The sequence below is a fragment of the Lepidochelys olivacea genome, assembly GCF_965140295.1.
Source record: "Lepidochelys olivacea isolate rLepOli2 genome assembly, chromosome: 1".
Classification (NCBI taxonomy): domain Eukaryota; kingdom Metazoa; phylum Chordata; order Testudines; family Cheloniidae; genus Lepidochelys; species Lepidochelys olivacea.
In genome coordinates, this window is record NC_140411.1 from 327971350 (window position 1) to 327991343 (window position 19994).

A 19994-nucleotide genomic window follows, 5' to 3' on the forward strand; every position below is an offset into this window, starting at 1 on the left:
TGTTTCTTGGTGATGAACACAGAGAGAGGTGCTCCATCTGCAAGTCGTTCACAAAGCGGACTCAGGTGGCGAGAGACTTGTGGTTGAGGCAGCACCTTCTGAAGCAGTCCCCCTTTTGCACCAAGGCCGCCTTCTGATCAGCGGCTGCCTTCGGATGTGACAAGCGATGCCACCCCACACTCGGGCTCAGGTGTTTTTCCCAAGAGGAAAGGGTTGTTTACCCTCCTCTGGTGCAGCAAGGAAGAGGTCCCATAAAATGAGTTGGGACCGTTTCAGGTCTCAGGGTAACTCCTGCTCCAATTCTAGGAGGAGTGCTGACCAGCGCTGTACTCACTCTGGAAGGTGGGATGGAGCAACTGTTCAACTGCTACCCGGTACCATGCTGAGAACAGTGAGGGCCTGTCCTGTCGACTCCGGTTCTGGCCACGGGGCATCTGTTGAGTCCACTATCAACAGCACTGGCAACATTACTGACCATCTCCATGCCAACAGCATACCAGGTGACATCAGACCTGCTTTGCCTCTTGATTCCAGACTCTCTGCTGGTTCAGGAGTTATCTGGTGCTATGGCATCTACCAGCTTGTCCTCTGTTCTGCCCTTGGTACCTTCTCGCCGTGTCAAAGAGCTGCTGGGTCCCTCAAAACTGTGGCTCACACTGCCTCAGTAGCAGACTATAGAGCTGAAGTCAGGCCCTGGACCAAAAGCTCCCTCAATTCTGATGCATCCTTTGGCAACATCATTGTCTTGGTGGCAAATCCCATCAATGATGTTGTTACCAGCACCTCTCCTGGTACTGCACGGAGTGTTTCTCATTTGGTGCATCTGGTGCTGTTTCCCCATTCACCTTTGGCACCGATGTTTCCTCCTTATTGGGCTTTAGATAATTTTGATTGGTGGTTTTCCCCTTCAGGGCTGGCTTCCACATTGTTACCACAACACCTCTGGGATTCCTCTAGATCCAGGTCGAGGTCATCCTCCCCATCCTCGTCAGATAGGTGCCAGAGATCACCCTCAGATCACTATTGGTATTGAGATTGGGCATCTGTCCTGCAGTCGGGAGAAGGCTCTTGGCACGGTGCCTTACCTGAATGTCCTGTGGCCTCCTGGGAATCAGGAGCAGCAATACTGCTTGTAATGTTGCTGCAGCTGGTCTACTCCGGAAAGAGTCATAGATCCCAAGGAGAAGGCCTTCTGGTTGTTGGTTTAACCAGCCGCCCCCTCCGCCTCTGCAGCATATAACAAGTGCCGTTTTGACTCGTGTCAAGCGCAGTGACCCAGTGGTACCCTCTCCCTCTTTGTCCCGTTCCCCACATCCCACCCTTGATTCAGAGACAGGCTGGCCTGCTTTTTATAGTGTTCGGGACTCAGTTACAGTGGACAACCAGGTCCTAAACACCTTCAGGTCAGGTTGCCATACAGTTCCTCTCCATCCCTCTTCTCCACATCCCTACCCAATCCCTTTTCAGGGACCCCCTCTCATGAGTTGCTGCTCTTTGAGCAGGTTCATTATTTATTGGTTTTGGGGGGCACAGAGGCGGTCCCCCTGCAACACTGAGGGCAGAGATTCTACTCCCAGTATTTCCTGGTCCCCAAGTCCAAGGAAGCAATGGGACCTATCCTCAACCTCCATGATCTCAACAAATACATCAGATATGTGAGATTCCATATGGTCACTCTATTAAACTATCCTCCTGGCCTTGAATCACAATGGCTGGTTTTCAGCCCTGAACCTGCAGGACACTTATTTCCACATAGCAATCCTCCTGAGCCACAGGAAGTTTCTTAGATTCGTCATGGATAGCCACCCTATCAATACACCATGCTGCCTTTTGGCCTCTTTTCTGTTTCCCTGCTTTTCATCAAGTGTATGATTGTGGTAACCGCGTATCTCAGGAAGAAGGGAATTCATACCTTCCCATATCTGAATGATTGGTTATAGAGGGGCAAGTCCAGCAAGGAAGTCCTTTCTTATGTTCACTTCACGCTACGCCTACTCAAACATCTAGGTCTGATCCTGAAGAGCAGGAAAGCAGTATTGCTTCCAACTCGAAGAATCAAGTTAATTGGGGCCCAGATAGATTCTACAAGGTCAGGAGTGTTTCTACCGACTGAGCAATTCCAGGTGATCCATCACCTATGTCTTAAGCTGCAGTCTCAACTCTTAACCGCAGCCTGAGTATGCCTGAGGTTGCTACGCCATATGGCCACCTTTATCCAGGTAGTCCAATATGCGAGGCTGCACCTGTGTCCTCTTTAGATGTAGCTGAAGTTGATCTATTGTCCAAATCGCTGTCCCTTGAGCACGATGATCGGACTCCTCCCACCAATCCTGGGTTTCTTACAGTGGTGGACAATTCTTGACAAAGTGTGCCGGGGTGTTCCTCTCACTCAGCCACCACTAACCAGGACCATAGTCACCGATGCCTCCTGAATAGGTTGGGGAGCGCATTTGGACTCATTGAAAGTTCAAGGCCTGTGTTCAGAGTGAGAAGCTTCTCTGTATAACAGTGTTCTGGAGCTTCATGCCATCTATGATGCCTGCCAGACCTGTTAGGATCAAGGGTGCAGCATTTCTCATACTCTCTGGCAATACCACCATGATGTATTATGTGAACAGGTGAGGGGAGCACATTCCAAAATGCTTTGTCAGGAGGCAATCAGTCTCTGGCATTTTTTCATCCAGCAAAACATCCCCCTTGGCTGATCACTTGGGTTCCAGAATCAATTGATGAATAACCTCAGCAGGAATTTCTCATTGATTCAAGAGCTGTCTCTAAAGCCCAGTATCCTGCAGTCTGTCTTTGATGCTTAGGGTATCCTGACGATCAACTTGTTTGGCATAAGAGAAAACAAGAAATGCCATCTGTTCTGTTCTTGAGGTCATCTCAGTCTAGACTCCTTGACCAATGCTTTTCACCTGAGCTGGGAATCGGCACTCCAGTGTGCCTTTCCTCTAATTCCAGACATCCGACAGGTCATTTTCATGCTGAAATTGGACCATGTCAAGCTCATTCTTATTGCGCCAGTGTGGCGAAGACAATGTTGTTTCTTCGACCTCACATTATCGTTTCAGCCTTCCATATTCCTTCCTTTTCATCCTGACCTCCCAACTCAGCATTGCGGTCAAGTTTTGCATCCAACACTCAGTTCCCTGCATCTCTTCATGGGTGCTGCATGATTAGATGCGGAAAAGGAACGATGTTCAGTGGCTCTTGCTTAATAGTTGGAAGCCTTCAACCACAGTGGCCTATTCGGACAACTAGAAGCTGCTCTCAGTATGGTCATTAACCAGGGGAGTTCAGCCAATGCTGGCTTGTATCCAGGACATCTTGGAGTACCTATTACACCTTCAGTCTTGTGGTCTTGCACTTATTTCACTGCAAATCCACCTGGCAGAGATTTTGGCATTTCATCCACCTATCTATGGGAAGTCAGTGTTTTCAAACTCCATGGCAGTGAGGTTCTTGAAAGGAGTCCCTCAACTCCACCCACTGGTTAAAGAGCCGGTTCCTTTGTGGGTTTTTAATACTGTTTAGCGGCTCGTATAGGACCTCCATTCAAGCCTCTGGCAATTTCTTTCTCCATTGTGTCAGAAAACTGCCTTCCTTGTGGTGATAACATCTGCAAAGAGTGTGTGTGAGTTGCAGGCTTTGATGGCAGAGCCTTCTTACATGCAGTTTTCCAAAGGCAAAGTAACCCTTTGGCTGCACCCTTTGTTTTTATCAAAGGTGATTTCGCAGTTTCACTTGAATCAAGTAATACGTCGATCGTGTTCTTCCCTAAGCCTCTTCCAACCCCAGAGGAGCAATGTCTTCAACATTACATGTCAGGCAATGTCTAACATTTTATATGGATAGAAGTAAACCTCTCTGTCCCTCACCTCGTCTGTTTGTTTTACATGCAGACTGAATAAAGGGTCAAGCAGTCTCTTCACAGACTATGTCTGTGGATAACTTCCTGTATCATGACAGCATATGAAGTAACCCAGGCTATGCCTACTCAGGGAGTACCAGCTCATTCCACGAGAGCTCAGGTGATGTCAGTGGCATTTCTAAAGGAAGTTCCTATATTGGGCATCTGCAGGGTGGCCACTTAGTCCTCTATATACACTTCTTTGCAAATAACTATGCTGTTACAGCTGTATCCAGATCAGATGCAAACTTCAGGAAGGCAATCCTGCAGTTCTTTAAATAGACTCCAAGCCCCACCTCCTGCGAGTACTGCTTGCAAGTCACCCACTTGGAATATGCAACTACTTGAAGAATTAAAAACGGTTATCTACCTGTAACTGTTCTTCTTCAAGATGTGTTGCAGACGTGTATTCCATGACCTGCCCTCCATTCCCTCTGCATCGGAGATTTGGTGTGAAGGAACTGAGGGGGTTGGGGCGGCACTGCCCCTATGCAGCTGGGAGAGCAATTACGACTGCAGGGTATATGCACTGCCCCTATAGGTACTGCCAGGAAAAGTTGTCTGGCTCCCATGCGTGGTGCACGCATACCCACATGGAATACCCATCTGCATCACAACTTGAAGAACAACAGTTACAGGTAGGTAACCATTTTTTTATTGGGCAAGACATTTTTGAAATATGAGAGTTTAGGGGAAAAAATTTTCATTTTTCAAAGAGTCACAAATTAACTGAATAAATCCAATAAGTCCAATAAACTAAGTTTAATTTCTCTCCTTTCTTTTTTTCCTCTATAAAGTGGCAAAAATCACTAGAAGACTTTTTGACTTCTTGTTGACTTCATACTTATATTCATATAAGAATGTAAGAATGGCCATACTGGGTCAGACCAATGGTCAGTCTAGCCTAGTATCCTATCTTCCGACAGTGGCCAGTGCCAGATGCTTCAGAGAGCGTGAACAGAACAAGGCACTTTATCAGATGATCTGTCATCCAGTCCCAGTTTCTTGCAGTCTGAGGTATAAGGACACCCAGAGCATGGGGTTGCATCCCTAACCATCTTGGCTAGTAGCCAATGATGAACCTCTCCTCCATGAACTTATCTAATTCTTCAAGTTTGTAGGATCAGGGGCTTGGATTGTAAAATCTGATGCAAGTAATTTATTTTGCTTATAAATTAGGTAAACCTATTATACTGTAGAAGTGATTTTAAAAACAAATTAAAATAATTTTGCAGAGACCTCTTCAAGGAGCAAAGGGTAGGAAATAAATTCAAAATTAACTGCCCAACCTTTTGAAAGGTTCTGTGCACAAGATCTCTTTGAGAACAAATAAATAAATCAAATCTTTATTTTCTAATCTAAGCCATTTTTACACACTACATTTTAAAATAACCCCATACATGACTATTTTTTCTCCAGACACTTATATTTCAAAAATACTTTGTCCAAAGGTACTGGGTGCGTGTGAGGGAGAGGGTTGAATTTTACACTGAATTTGTAAGCCCGGAAGATGAGAAGGATTGTGGAGCTGTCATGCGAAGAAGGAAAAAATAAATACTAAAAATGTGTAGAGATTAGGATTTTAGTAAATCTAGTGTTTGAAGTAGTCATAGTAGTCCTAGCCAATTCATAGTTAAAATTGTAGCTCAGTTTCCACTATAAGCCTGATTTTGACCTCTACTCTAAAAGCCACAACAAAGTATGAACTCTCCATGCCCACCCTGAATTGGTATGTTGGTTTTGAGGAAAAAAGTAGATTTTTTTTCCTGCTAAATTGGATATGAATTGGACAAACAGATCCTGGAATTACAAGATTCTACAAATAGAAGTATTCACCAGTGTTCAAAATAAAAAATAGTAAAGGAGAGAGATCAAACTTAGTTGTTTCCTCGGCTCCTATCAGTTAGATCAACTGTAGAAGGTAGAGTTCAGGTAATTTAGAGATTAAATTCATAATTCCATCTTTTCAAATACCTAGGTTCTTGTAAGTTTAACCTTAACTCTGAATTCCTTGCTCTTTACTGTTTGTTTTCTTTACTAACTATAAAATTATTGTAGGAATTCTCTAGGTACTGATATGTCCACTCAACCCCACTTCACCTTAACATATTTTTTGTCTTTAAATAGTCTTTTTTCTTTACCTTAGGGAGTTAAGATTTGTAGGTGCAACCCATCTGGCTAACTTTGTGGTCAGCTTTTCAGGTGACTTTTTGGACTGCTATACAGCTTACAAGGTCCACAGGCTGTAAGTGCCATATTTGCTACTATGGACTCCTTGTACCTCATACATTGCAAGCTCTGTAGGAAACACCTTTTGATCCTGTAAGTTCTGTCAATTATTTTGTGGTTCAAGGAATATAAAAGCTTTGCCATGTCTATCTGCATCTGAACACCTTGCAAGTTTTATGAGCCAAACAATTCCTATGTGAAGCATTTACAGTCTATGTGGTGCTTTAGACTGTTGCTGTAAGGACCGTATCCTGAGAGGTGCTGCGCATGTACAACTTCCATTGAATCTAGTGGGAACTGTGGGTGCTCAGCTTGCAGGATCAAGCCATAGATAGCATACAGAAAGGAGAGGAGAGAAGAGGAGATTATGGAAGTAGCATGAAAAATAAGCATTTCTGATTGTGTGGGTTAGGCATATGCTTTCTGTAAGTTCCAGAATTTTTTAAAAATAATTTTTACATAATATAATGAAAAGAAGATTTGTCTCATACTTTATATAATCAAGAGGTGTGGGAGGTTAGATGTAGAAGGGAAACTGATAAAAATGAGTTTTAGAAAAGATTTAAAGGAAGAAAGTAAAGAAGCTTAGATAACAGGAGGAGGAAGGATAATTCAGGTTTAAGGGACTGGATGTGTGTTCTGGCGAACAGCGGAAGTGGTCAGGTGCTTTCCTGAAATGTTTATTTTCATCTGCTCCCCCCCAACCTACTGTACACTCTTAACAAGCTTCATTCACCTCACTATAAGAGTTTTAAATCAAATAAGGTCCCTTAGAAGATATTATTAGATATTATTAGGACTCATACAGATAGTTAGTAATTTGCCTTTCCTAGGATGTCTGTTCTAGTTAAAAGAAATCAGAATAAAATCATAATCCATGTCAATAATATCAGAGCACTATATTCCACAGTTGCATATTGTCATCAAGATCTGATTTTATTTTAGCATGATGAAAAAAATAGATTTCACTGGTTTTGTTTCCCTCTACCTGTGCTTTCTTTTTTTTAATATTTACAGGATCCAGCATGTACTTTTGAGTCAGGATCCAGACTAGTGTGCTGTGTTGACATACAGCATTTTCACATAGTCGTGCCAAGCAAATCCCATAATGTACACATTTTTTAACTTCAATCTTATTTTTTATATAAAATACAAACACATAATGAAATAAAACATATACAATCACAAGATGGAAATACCATATAAATAATAAAATTAAATGTTCATAATTTGTAAAACAAATTTGTAAAACAAAAAAAAACAAAATAAAAACAAACTAAACCAGAACCCATAGAGGTCATGCAGGGCATCAGTTATTAAAGTGACTAAATACATAAATAAATGAGAACATAGGAATATCAAGGTCTAATATATACTAACCTGCAAAAGTATGCAGTTTTTTCATATGTGACCAGACATCCCCATATTTTTTCCAATGTGTTTCTATTAGAAAGTCATTTTTTTTCATTAATGCAGTAGTAGAGAGCTCGCTCACTAAGCCAATCTGTGTATGAGGGAGGATTTGCCAATTTCCATTTTCTCTAAATAAGTATTTTGGACACTAAAATAGTTATTGCAATCCATTTCTTAATGTTAACTGGTAATACAAACCAGCACCCCTAAAATAGACAGGCTTGGAGAAGGAAAGATAGCAACACTTAAAGTTATTGAGAGAGCACTGAATATGGTGTTCCAGAACACATGCATTTGTTGACAGATACGGAGGATGTCTGAAAAGTTGTCCCATGGCTGTTTGAATCTCCAACATTCACTGTGTATTGCCAGTCTGGCCTTAAACAAACATTCTGGAGTCCAGTAGTACTTGTTATCTTGTTCTAGAAGAATCACAAGGATAAAGAACTGGAAGTATCTGTCTCATTAAGCCAGATATCCTCCCAGGTTTCTCTTATTATAGTAAGGCTAAGTTCTTTTTTCAGATCTTCCCAAAAGTATGACTGAAAACTTTGTATCTTTTAGTAGCAGAGTGTTCAGCTTCCACCGAGAAGATTTTAATGTTGTGTAACCAGTGTCTATGGTAAATAGGATTGGGGTATGATCAGAAATTAATATATTACCAAAAGCTGCTTCTAGGCATGCTGGAATTAGTTCTGAAGATGCAAGAAAAAGGTCAGTCCTGGAGTGGGGTGTATTTACTGTAGAGAAATATGTGTAGTCATGCCCCTTGAGGTTTCTATCTCCATATTTCCTTTAGATCAAGTTCATTCATTAATAATGAAGGTTGGCCTATTGTGCTTTCAAGAGCTGAGTCTCATGTTATTTGATTTGTCTGGATGTCTGTCTAGTAGTATTCAAATTCCCTCACAGTATTACAGGAATGTCTTTTTTATTGGGAAGAATGTCTGCAATAGTCTTTGAATAAATCAGAATTACTTCCACTTGGATTGCACATGCTTCCTAGAATTAACTTTTTTGAGTTGAAACATCCTTTAAGAAGAACATATCTTCCTTCAGGATCAGACCAAGTCTGTATACATTGAAAAGTTACACATTTATGAATTAAGATAGAAGTGCCTCTGCTCTTAGAATTCAATAATGAATGATACTCAACACCTCTCCACCTCTTCTTGATTCTGTTGGTATCTATTTCTTGTTGATGAGTTTCCTGCAATAAAGCTAGTTTGCACATTTTTGATCAGAGGTATCTCAGGATTTTAAATGTTTTGGAAGCTTGATTAAGTCCTTTCCCATTCCAGCAGTACATTCTAAGAAAATTCATGGAAAACTTTTAAAAGATATATTAAGATATATAATGTTCTTCTAAAGATACATATTTAATTGTTGATTGTGTAAAACCGTATCTCTAGGATATTAGATACTGGTTAGTTTTGAATGAATTTATGCCTTCTGTTGAGCCTCGGGTCAGGTATATAAAAAGATCTATAATTAAATATCGTGTGTCTTCCAAAGTATATTTGTAACAGAAGACCAAAAAAAAAAAATGTACAGACTTAAAAGAAGCCAGTGTGGGCACATTCAGACCCCTTGTGGCTTCAGTTCCATCTGCTCTTGTCCTTCCTGTATTATCTAATAATAATCTAAACATCTCTAAATACAAATGTATTTTCAAGTCAAATATTACCCTGTAAATATGATTGGGTATTCTAGAATATGTATAATACATTCCTACAGAAGTGTTTATGTATTCATACGTACACACACACTATATATATATATATATATATATGTATATATAGACTTATCACATGTACATTTACAATTTGGTAAATCAAATATAAATTAGTACAAAATCTAAATATGAAATGTACAAAATATAAAAAACAATAGTCATAGTATGCCAAATGCCCTGCACAAAATGAATAGCTAGTGTTATTCATGGTTTAGGTTATTGTCTACTTTATATGTCAGGAATGTTGACTGTTGCAAGAGAATTGTGATCACCATAGCACAATCCATCAAAGGCAGAGTTAGTGAAGAGATCCTGTCTAACAGTGCAGATTGTGATGATGAGTGCAGATAATACTTCAGTCAGTAGATGGTTCAATAAACCCCAGCTTAGTGTTAAAATGTTACTCTATTCCAGGGATAGTCAATTATTTTTTGCCAAAGTCCAAATTTCTTGGTCAAGTATACTCAAGGTCCAAACTCCAGAGAAACATTTTTCACACCGCAGTAATAATAATAATGATAATAATAAGTAAATAAAAAGATTTCACGGTCCGTTCAAAAGCATTTGCCAGTCTGGATTTGGCCTTTGGTCCGCCTGTTGACTACCCCTGCTCTATGCATTGCAATGCTATACAGTTCATTATTGTTCAGTTCCAAAGGAGCTCAACAGAAGAGTTTCATCTAACTGGTTAGCTGCTAGGAGCTGGAAGATGATGTAGGGGAGCAGCTTCTGAAGAAGGCAGATAATATCCTTCCCCTCTAGACCCTCCGTAATGCCCAAGAGACAAAGGTTGTTTCTTCGAGATTTGTTTTCTGAGTCATCCTGTTTTTGTTCCAGTTTGTCCAGTCTAAGCTTTAAGGAGGCAGTTTCTTTAATTTCACTGGTTTCAATGGCAGTCTTTTGTAGCTTGTTTTCCAAGTGAGCCATTTGGGATTTTACATTACATACATCTTTAGAGAGGCCACAAATACCTTTTGAGATTGAATCCAGTCGGTTTGTGAGGAATTCTTTCAGTGCCACAATATCCTGGGCTAGATTCTTCTGTAGCCTGGCAGTCTCTCTCTTTAGATGCTCTGTGATTCAATCTTAGGTCTCTTGTTGCCTCATTTTTTCATTAGAATCCATATTCAACAGTTTGAAGTTTGTCCAGGGGATTAATTAAATTTTTATGACAGAAACTTATTGCCAATTAGCTAGGAAAGTATTATTAGAAACAAATTGGTATGTGGGGAGTGAGAAGGTCTGGCACTAGGCAGCCATCTTCCTAATGAGTATTATGAGACCTCCCCCACCTCCACCCCATGCACACATTTTTAAGAACTTGGGTTTGTTCAAATGAGGGTAGGATGCCATACAGCTCCCACCCCAAAGACAAAAATGGAGAGTCTGTTCCCACCATGGTTCTGGGAGATCCTGCATTCCCTCAGTGTGTGAAACTATATCTGATTATTCCCAGAGGATGGAGCGTTCTTTAACTGCTGTCCCAGCAGGAGCAGAATTATAGCTGGATGTGCCTTTGACGGGACCTACGTTGTCATTGACAACATTCCTATTATTTCAGCAGCCAGAAATCCATAGGATACAGGGCTTCAATGTTGCCAATTACAAACAAACTAATGTGGTTAGAGCTAACATCTGTCATTACTTCGCTTGTACAGCTGCTGGAAATGGGAATGAGAACTGTGATTGCACTGCTTGTCTTTGTTTATGCTCCTTGGATTGGAGCAAGGGCAAGTATCTGAAATGATAACACCCTCACTGTCTAACTCACGTTGTTGCATTTTTAATCCATTAATGTCTGGGCAGGTGGTTAAAGTGCAAGGCTACTCGAGGAGCACAGTCATAGAAGGATCTTTTTCTGTTATGTTTGTGTGGATCTATTTTGGCCCTCAGTAAAATAGCTTTCAGGGAGAGTTGGATCACTCAAGGAAAAGAGCACCATTGCATTTATAAACAACTTTTAAAAGTAAGCAAATAAAACATAACTATAGAATGGCAGGAGGAATTGGAGAGGAGGAAACTTGTACTTGGCTTTTTGCTTCCCCAAAGAGAACCTGGGTGGGGAGTGGGAGTGTTTTTGTGGAGTGGACACCCTTCTAAAATGAGGTCTATGAAATAAATAGTGGTATTACAGTCTAAGGTCCCAATTCTGCAAACACTTATACAGGTGATTAACTTTCTACTGCAAGCAGTCCCATTGAAATTAATGGGATTACTCACATTACTAAAGTTAAACATGAGTAAGTGTATGCAGGTTCGGGACCAAATATATTTACTCACATTCTTTCTTCTTAACAGATTGTAGTAGTAGCTTTCTCATTCTTCCTATTAAGCGTTTTAGAGAGAGTGAATGTGTCTCCGAAGGCACTGTATGAACACGATGATACCATCGTACTGGTGCATATAAGAAGCACATACCAGGATGTGTAACAAATCATCTTACTCTGCACAGGAATTAGCATCTTAAAAAAACTGGAGAATTACAAGTCTGGTTGGAAAACAAATGTGACCCTCATGGTTTCTCAGGTAGTGGTAGTAACATCACTAAGGGGGAAAATACTTAACAAAAATATAAAAATGGCAGAGTTAATATTGTTCTGTAGGAAGAGGGCAGGTATAGAAGGGTACTGGGATCAGAGAAAGCAGATTGCCTTGCATTTTGCAATGGAGGAAAGATGCTGCAAGCTTAATGTCATGGAACCAAAGCACATTTAGGTACACGGTTTAGAAAGCAGTTCAGTGAAGACACTGTTTAGATTCCAGTAAGAGATGCTTTTCACAAAGAAAAATATCCAGGTGCACATTTTTCCATCAGCAGGGTTGGACAGTACTCGTTGCTTTTAATAACTACTAATTGCTGCTTTGCTTTGAAGAATGCAGTACACATGCTGAAATATACAAAAGAAAATTACGTTCCAACGGTGTTATAATGGTAGATACAGTATAAGAACCAAAATAGAGCAGAACAGAAAAAGATGCTTAATGAACAACCACTCATGGCATTACTGTGGCTTTGAGAGTAGGCTGTAGGGAATAACAGAACCCTAATTCCCTCTATGATTGCTTGTATTTTGTGTATCAGGCCTTCCTTATCAAGCTGAGATAAGGCAAAATACCTTTTGTGTGTTTGTCCTTTTTATTACCTGACATTGTTGAGAGAGTTTTACAGGGAACAAACTGTCATAGTGAACTTCTGTCAGCCATTTTGCCCTTTCTTCCATGTTTCCCTTCACACATGGAATGCCTTCTCTGAGCAAAGCCAGCTGCTAAAACTGCTATGATCTCCTTCAACCCCTTACATCTAGACCTACTTCTCTTGTGATACCTTTGGGAAATTGCCAACAGATAATTCCAGGTACAAGGTCAGAGAAGATCACTAGCCTTTGAGGAACCCACTGAACTTTCCTGTGTCTCAGCTCACTTGTATAAAATGACATTAACTAGACATAAATCAACATTAACTTCTACTAAAGATTTTTTGATCCAAGAGATGAACATAAATCAAGGTAAACTCATGGTCAATATTTACTTCAAGAAACAATGTAATCTTAGGCTCTGTGATGGGGTGGGACTCGGCACGCTAGCACCCCCTGCTGATCATCCTGCAGATCAGCTCCACAGGTCACTATGCTGACTCCCTGTGGTGTCTCGCCTGTTGTCACTTCTGCTCCAAGGACTGCAGTGTCCTCTTCAGGACACAGCACTCCAGCTGTGCCACACTCGATGCTCCCCCCTTCCATGGAAATTGCAGTCCACTGTCCAGGCACTTCCCTCAGTGGCAACTGCAGCCCAATGTCTGGCTACTTCCTCATTGGCAAGTGTGTGCGTGTGTGTGCGTGAAATCCAAGCCTGCCCACTGGTCCTGGCCCAGGGACCTTGTAGATGTTTAGATGGCCGCCACTTGCGTCCCCTCTGACTCCTCAGTAGATTTCCCTGGGCCACTTTCCCGCAGCCCCAGCACTCTTTGCCCTCGCCTCAGGGCCTCAGCTTGCAGATCCCTGCAGCCCACCAGGAACTGCCTTTAGCTCCCTGGGTCTCTCCAGGGTGCTTGCTACCTTCAGCCTGCAAGGCCACCAGTCCTCATCCCTCCTCAAACTCCAGGGGGTGACTGAAGCTGCTCTGCTTTGCAGCCCTTCTTATATAGGCCAGCCTGGTCCTGATTGGCTACTCCTTGCAACCCCTCTCTTAATTGGCTGCCTCCTGCACAACCTCCCTAGGGCTCTGTTAACCCCTTATGGGCCAGTGTGGAGCAGAGGCCCTATCACAGGCTCTCTCTATGCTATGAGCTAGGGGTGTGATTCCCCTGCTTGTATACACGTACTTGTGCTAACTCTCCTCACACTAGCACACGTGTAAATAGCCGTGCAGCCACGGTAGCACGGATAGCAGCAGGGGAGGCACAGCTTGGCGTTGCTGCCTGTCTATCCACCAGTTTCAGGCTAATGTGTACGCAAGTAGGGGAATTACCCCCCTAGCTTGTCGGGTAGACATAGCCTTATTTTCAGTATTGATAGCACAGTTTGTCATACTTGGGAGCACATATTGTCTTGGCACTGAGCTATTGTGGCTCTGCACATGCTTTCTGGGACACCAACCATTTGGATGTGAAATTATATAAGGAGACGTAACTGTGACCCAACTCCAGAGCCTTTTGACTGCTACAGACCGAAAACTTTGACCCCTCCTTCTTTTTGTGGCCACTTGTTTCCTTGCTAATAGAGTTAGCGAGTTTTTAATTGTTTTTCTTGTTGGATGTTTAAAAAAGTATTTTAGTGTTAGCCTCAGCACCACAGTATGGCCTGGTCAATGCCATTCACTTTGTGTTATCCAGTCAGTATACTCTACAAACAAATAGAAACCTGCACGGTTCAAATCCTGGAGTCAAAGCTACACAAGAAGACAAAGGGAGAAGCTGAATCAGTTCTGAGGTGTCATCAAGTTTCTGCTCAGCACTGAAGTAGAACAGGTACCATGGATCTAATGAGACTTGAGGCTCACACTTGAGTATTCCCAGGTCCAAAACCTCTCTGCCTGACTCTTCAATATCTTAGGTCTCTGTCCCCACACTTCTGTTAATAGATTTTCTGCAAGTCAGTTTTTTAATCCCACCCAGGTTTATTCTGCTCCAAGAGATTAATTTTAGCAAACCACATAGTCCCTACCTACATGGATTCTATCTGAGAATCAGTTTTTAAAAGATATTAATCTTTTGAAATCCGCAACGACGAGCTACCTTTCACATACATTCTCTTAAGAAATCTGGCCCCAGCTACTGCATCAGTGAAGACATCTCCTCCTCAGGTCCAGGTGGCCATTGATGGCTTCTCACTCTCATCTGATTTGGATAATGATTTTCTGAAGGATCCTGGTAAGGAGGAGTCTCAACCCATTATATTTTCCCTATGATGCCAGTGTGGTATCCTCTGTGATTTCACCACCATATAACTTCTGGAGCTGCTGAGATTTCTTTGCATATATGATGGGGGCTCTAGATCTTGAACTTTCCAGGGTCTGTGTATAAAGCCACAAAACTGTGAATCACAGTTGTTTCACTTTTTAGACTTCCTTCAGCAAGGCTAGGTAGCAGTCCAGTTTAATAGATACTGGAACCATTTAAGACCATTTTCAGCCATTAGTGACTATGCCTTTGAAGATCACTATCTCTCTGGCATGATGGACAAAAATGTCTGAAAGGGACATGTCTCAGTTTTCCTCAGCTGCCAGATATTATTGTGACAGATTATTCTGATATGGGCTCATTTGGATCACTAGAGCCCTGTGCAGATACAAAATTTGTATCGCATCCGATCTGTGATCTGCAAAAACGGTCCGCAAATATAAAGTAGATATCCACGGATTTGCAGGGCTCTATGGATCACCATGCAATTCAAAGCCTGTGGAAGTCAAGGACCTATAAATAGGTTAGAGTTACAGGTAATTAATTATATATTCAAATCTTATATTCCATGAAGTATTTTGGGGAAGTTCTGAATGTATGGCATGTATTATACAGGAGGTGAGACTCAATGATTACATTCTGGCCTTCGAATCTGTGAATTAGAGGCAGAACAGTATTTTGCAGACACTATCACAACCATGGAGTAAAGTGAACTGAAAGAGTGGATCAAAAAGTTGTCAGGCTCTCAATGTATCCCTCCTCTTCCCCTTCATCTACCCAGAAAAAGCAACATCTTGGAAGATGACTTAAATTGGAGAGACAGTGGTCAGCACAAGTGATCGTTCAAGTAATTTTAGTATTCAGAAGTTTGGGTTCTCTTTAAATAGACCTGCTTTCAATAAGGGAAAATATGACATACCCGTAGTTTCCCTCCCTCAGGATGAGGATTCAAGCTTTTGACTTCTTAGGCTGGAGTCAAGAATTCTTGTATGCCTTTTTATAGCTGTTATAAAGAGTCTTCAGGACTATCAGGCATGACAGAGTTGAGGTAATATAGCTCTAACCTGAGCTTGCCATTTCTGGTTCTCAGAGTTCCTTCCTTGACTTTGGAACTTCCAGTTCATTTTACAGCTCTTCTGGATCTCCCGTCACAAGCTCAGGGCCAGATTATTTATCCAGACCTAAAGCCTCTGAATTTTGTGGCTTGGAATACAGCATGTTGCTGGACATGTGTGAATCACTGACCTACTGTGCAATTCAGTTTACTGATCTTGTGCAATTCAGTTTAATGTTTTTATTGCCTCAGTTTTGCCATCAGTAAAATGTGGCTGACAACATTTCCCTACCTAGAAGAAATTATTTTTTTCTGTAAATCACGTAGGTTACTTGTAGACTGTCAGGATAAATTCATGTGGGGGAGACTGTTTTGCCCAAGGATTGTCTAAATGGATCCAACTTTGTATACAAACATGTGTGCCCTTGAAGGTGTTTCTGTGCCTTGAAAGTTTTAGAATACATTATATTATAGATTCATGGTATGAAATCTTGGTCTTGTAGATATTATGAGGAATTTTGCCACTGATTTCAAGAGAGGGTCCTTCATCCAGAGATTTTTAAGGCCTTGAGGGACTATTACGATCATCTAGTCCAGTAGTTCTCAAACTTTTGTATTGGTGACTCCTCTCACACAGCAAGTGTCTTGAGTGTGACCCCCCCCCTTATAAATTAAAAACACATTTTTTATATTTAACACTATTATAAATGCTGGAGGCAAAGCAGGTTTTGGGGTGGAGGCTGACAGCTCTCATCCCCCAGGTGATAATCTCGCGACCCCCTAAGGGGTCACGACCCCCAGTTTGAGAACCCCTGATTCAAGTCTGACGTTCATTCGGATCATAAGACATAGATTTTCACTCCGTGATTCCTGTATCTAGATGAACAACTTGTAACTGAACTAGAGTATATTTGTAGAAACATATCCAACTGGATTTAGAGACCCCAAGTGATGATGATTTTATCACATCCCTGGATAATTTGTTCAAGTGGTGAATTACTGTCACTGTTAAAAACGTGCCTTTTATTTCCAGTTTGAACTTTAGTGAATTCAGCTTTCAGCCACTGGATCTTGGAAAGCTAGAGTCCTCCAGATAAAACTGTGTGTCTCAGAAGTGATTGTCTCGGAGAAGCATAAAACTGCTAACTGCAGTTTGATACACACTTTGACACAGCATTACTATCTTGGTTTGAGTTCAGAATCTTGTGTCCAGTGAAGGCGAGCACTCAGCAATCTTTATTTAACTGGTTTTCTTCAGAATCACCTCCTTTAAGGGTTGATGCTGTTAATTAACCTCCCAACAGCAGGGATCTGTGTTGATGATACACAAAGGTGACAGATTTCTTACTTAGTAAATTCAAACTCCAGGAATTACCAGGTAAATTGATAGCATAGATCTACACTCCCTATCTGTTTTCTCCAGTTCTTCAGTCTAAGGCATAGATTCTGATTAAGTACAAAGAAATGGACTAAGGCTTGCTGCTGCTTGTGAAGCCTTGGATATGAATCTTCAGTGTTGCAAGGGAGCATGCTCTCTAGAGCAGCAGTTCTCAACCGGGGGTTTGGGGCATTGTTCCCTCTAATTTTTTACGTCCATGTGTGGAATTAATTTTGTTATATGCACCAGTATGGAGGTGGTGTGTAATTCTCTCTGTTTTAACATTTGAGATTTCATTGTCAAAATTCTAAGATTAAAATAATTATTTCTGAAATAGCTATAAATATGTCTGTTATTTCCTAGGCATTTGAGCTTGCAACTGGAGACTATTTGTTTGAACCACATTCTGGTGAAGACTATTCCAGGGATGAGGGTATGTATCTTCTGAGATGTTTGAACAGTTTACAGTAGTGTTTATCTGTGTACTTGAGTAAACTGTTGATAAACATTGTGTTTTGGTATCAGATTGTAAATTCAGATCTTTTAATTTTAAGTCCCATCTGTAGCATTAAGTGGGCAAGCCCCCTTCATCAGACACATTCATCTTGCTTAACAGCAGCCTGAAGGAGTTAGACTGCTTTCTTGTAAGATTTGCATATGTGTGAAAACCTGACTGAGAAATAACAAGACGTTTTAGCTACAAAAAGCAACACACTTGAGTTTTAATGTATCTTCTGTTTATTAGAGTGACACTGAACTAGGTGTTTACATTTGTGTATATATTGTTTGAAGTTTAAAAAAACCCCACAGAATTAACTCCTGCTTCCATCTATATACCTGTCCATTTCCATGCTTGTGTGCTTGTAATGCCCCTTGCAGCGGTAACATGGGCATCATTCATTGTTCCTAAATGCGACTAAGAATGCCGGAGTTCTGCTGACCCTGGAAACCTGTGCATGGGTTTGCTGCAAACACTGTTGATTTTAAACAATTTCTGATTTTTTACTAATTCCGGTTTCTTTCCTCCTCTTTTTATCCCATCCTTTCCCTGCCCTTCCCACTCCTGTGTCCTTTTTTTCTCTCCTTCATAGACCACATAGCACACATCATAGAGCTGCTAGGCAATATCCCAAGGCACTTTGCTCTATCTGGAAAATATTCTCGGGAATTCTTCAATCGCAGAGGTAGTACCTCTTCTTTTTGAAAGGCGCCGTGATGCAGACAGAAGTGGAATAGCAGTTGCTGGTTGTAACGCATACCAATAAAGAGCATTTTCTCAAGTCATATAACAAAAATCTACCCCTGATATATAAACATTAACAAATTAAAAACAAAAAGCTATGAAGAACTCCTTTTTTTAGTTGCACTAATTTAAAAGGAACAATTGCTGACATATTTTAAATCACTTTATTGGTAAAATCTTATCTTTAAAGACTGCAGTTCAGTGATTTTGGATGAAGAAGTTTTGGTGGAAGTGCCCTTACATTTTTTTACCAGGATCAATCTATTTCTGTCTGTACCGGGCCAGTGTTAGTGTGTGCATGCAGTGTACTGATTAAACTGTTGTATGTTTCTGTTTTGCTGGCAATGTTCTCCAATGCAGATCACATAGCATTGATCATTGAACTGCTGGGAAAAATCCCTCGAAAATACGCTATGTTGGGGAAATATTCCAAGGAGTTTTTCACCAAAAAAGGTAACGGTATTTATGCAACACTAATTTAAAGCATAGTACTATCCAAAAGGAGAAATTGTACGTTCATTTATGATTACTGAAGAAATATATCAATTTAAGGGAGGACACCATGTTAAAGAAGAGTCCTGATAAATGTGAACTCACCATTCTTTGAGGAGCAGGAAGTTGCAGAATAAAAACCGTTTCCCTGTATCATTTATATTAAATGGTGTACTCAACAAAGTTGTGGATGTTAAGTAAAATGTCTATGAAACCCTATTTAACTGCTTAAATATGTGCAGTGTATCAAATACGACCTAATGTTCAATCCATTTCAGTTGATGTCTTATATGAAGGAACTGTCAGGGAATATACACTTTTTGGCACCATTGAAAGGAGTTAAAATACTTTCTGGAAAATATTAGTTATTTGGTTTTCATCTTATTTAGTGTTCAAGCAAACCCTCTTTATATGGGTCAAACTGAGGGATGGGATAAGTGAACACTCAACACAGAGATCATGTATCCTGCCATTATCTTACCATTTGTGTTTAGACTGAGTGCAGAAAAGATAATTGTGTGACATAAGGGTGGGTACAGCTTCCATCCTCTGTCTGGATAGTGCTGTCTCATTTTAAGTATCACAGGACATTTAAAACAAATTTTTACCCTGTGTGTTGTGTGGCACAGGGCAAAAAATGTTTTTAATGTAATGTGTCATTCCCTTGATTCCATTAACTTTTTGTCTTTGATTAGGTTAGTAGAATTAACTAATGTAAGTTACTTTTTTAAATTTGTGGTAATGTGGGTGAATCATTCTGTTGTCAAGTTGCAGTATCTCCTGTGTCCCTTGATATTTTCTCTTCTCATTCAGTTCACCATATTCTTTTTATTATTTATGAAAAAAAAGGGTAATCTTCTACTTGTCTAAAATTTAAGTTAATACTAATAGATATTCTTAAATGCTCTCTTCAGCAGGCCATGGAAAACACCAGCTTAGAATAGCACTTATAATGGCAGAGCATTACTTCAGACTTCATAATTAAATTCATGGTGGAAAGTGGTGATGTTTGGTGGTTAAGCAGCAGTAGGGACTGCTGGGTTCTATTCCCAAATCCAGCACTGATTCACTGTGGTGGTGAGTTTAAATGCACACATAAACTGCCATTTTAGTTATTGCTCTCTTCGTAAGGATTGTGA

At 40.7% G+C, this 19994-nt stretch overlaps 1 protein-coding gene across 15 annotated transcripts in view; it reads left to right on the top strand.

Annotated features, from left to right (window-relative positions):
* Positions 1 to 19994, top strand: part of SRPK2 (SRSF protein kinase 2) — a 309081-nt gene that overhangs the window by 265641 nt on the left and 23446 nt on the right. For 10 of the 15 annotated variants that reach the window (XM_084644353.1, XM_084644363.1, XM_084644360.1 and 7 more), the window contains 3 exons: positions 17484 to 17553; positions 18212 to 18304; positions 18724 to 18816. In XM_084644353.1, coding sequence (XP_084500479.1) covers positions 17484 to 17553; positions 18212 to 18304; positions 18724 to 18816 — 256 coding nt within the window. The remainder of the gene's footprint in view (positions 1 to 17483; positions 17554 to 18211; positions 18305 to 18723; positions 18817 to 19994) is intronic. The other 5 variants (XM_084644365.1, XM_084644357.1, XM_084644359.1 and 2 more) reach the window with 2 other exon arrangements.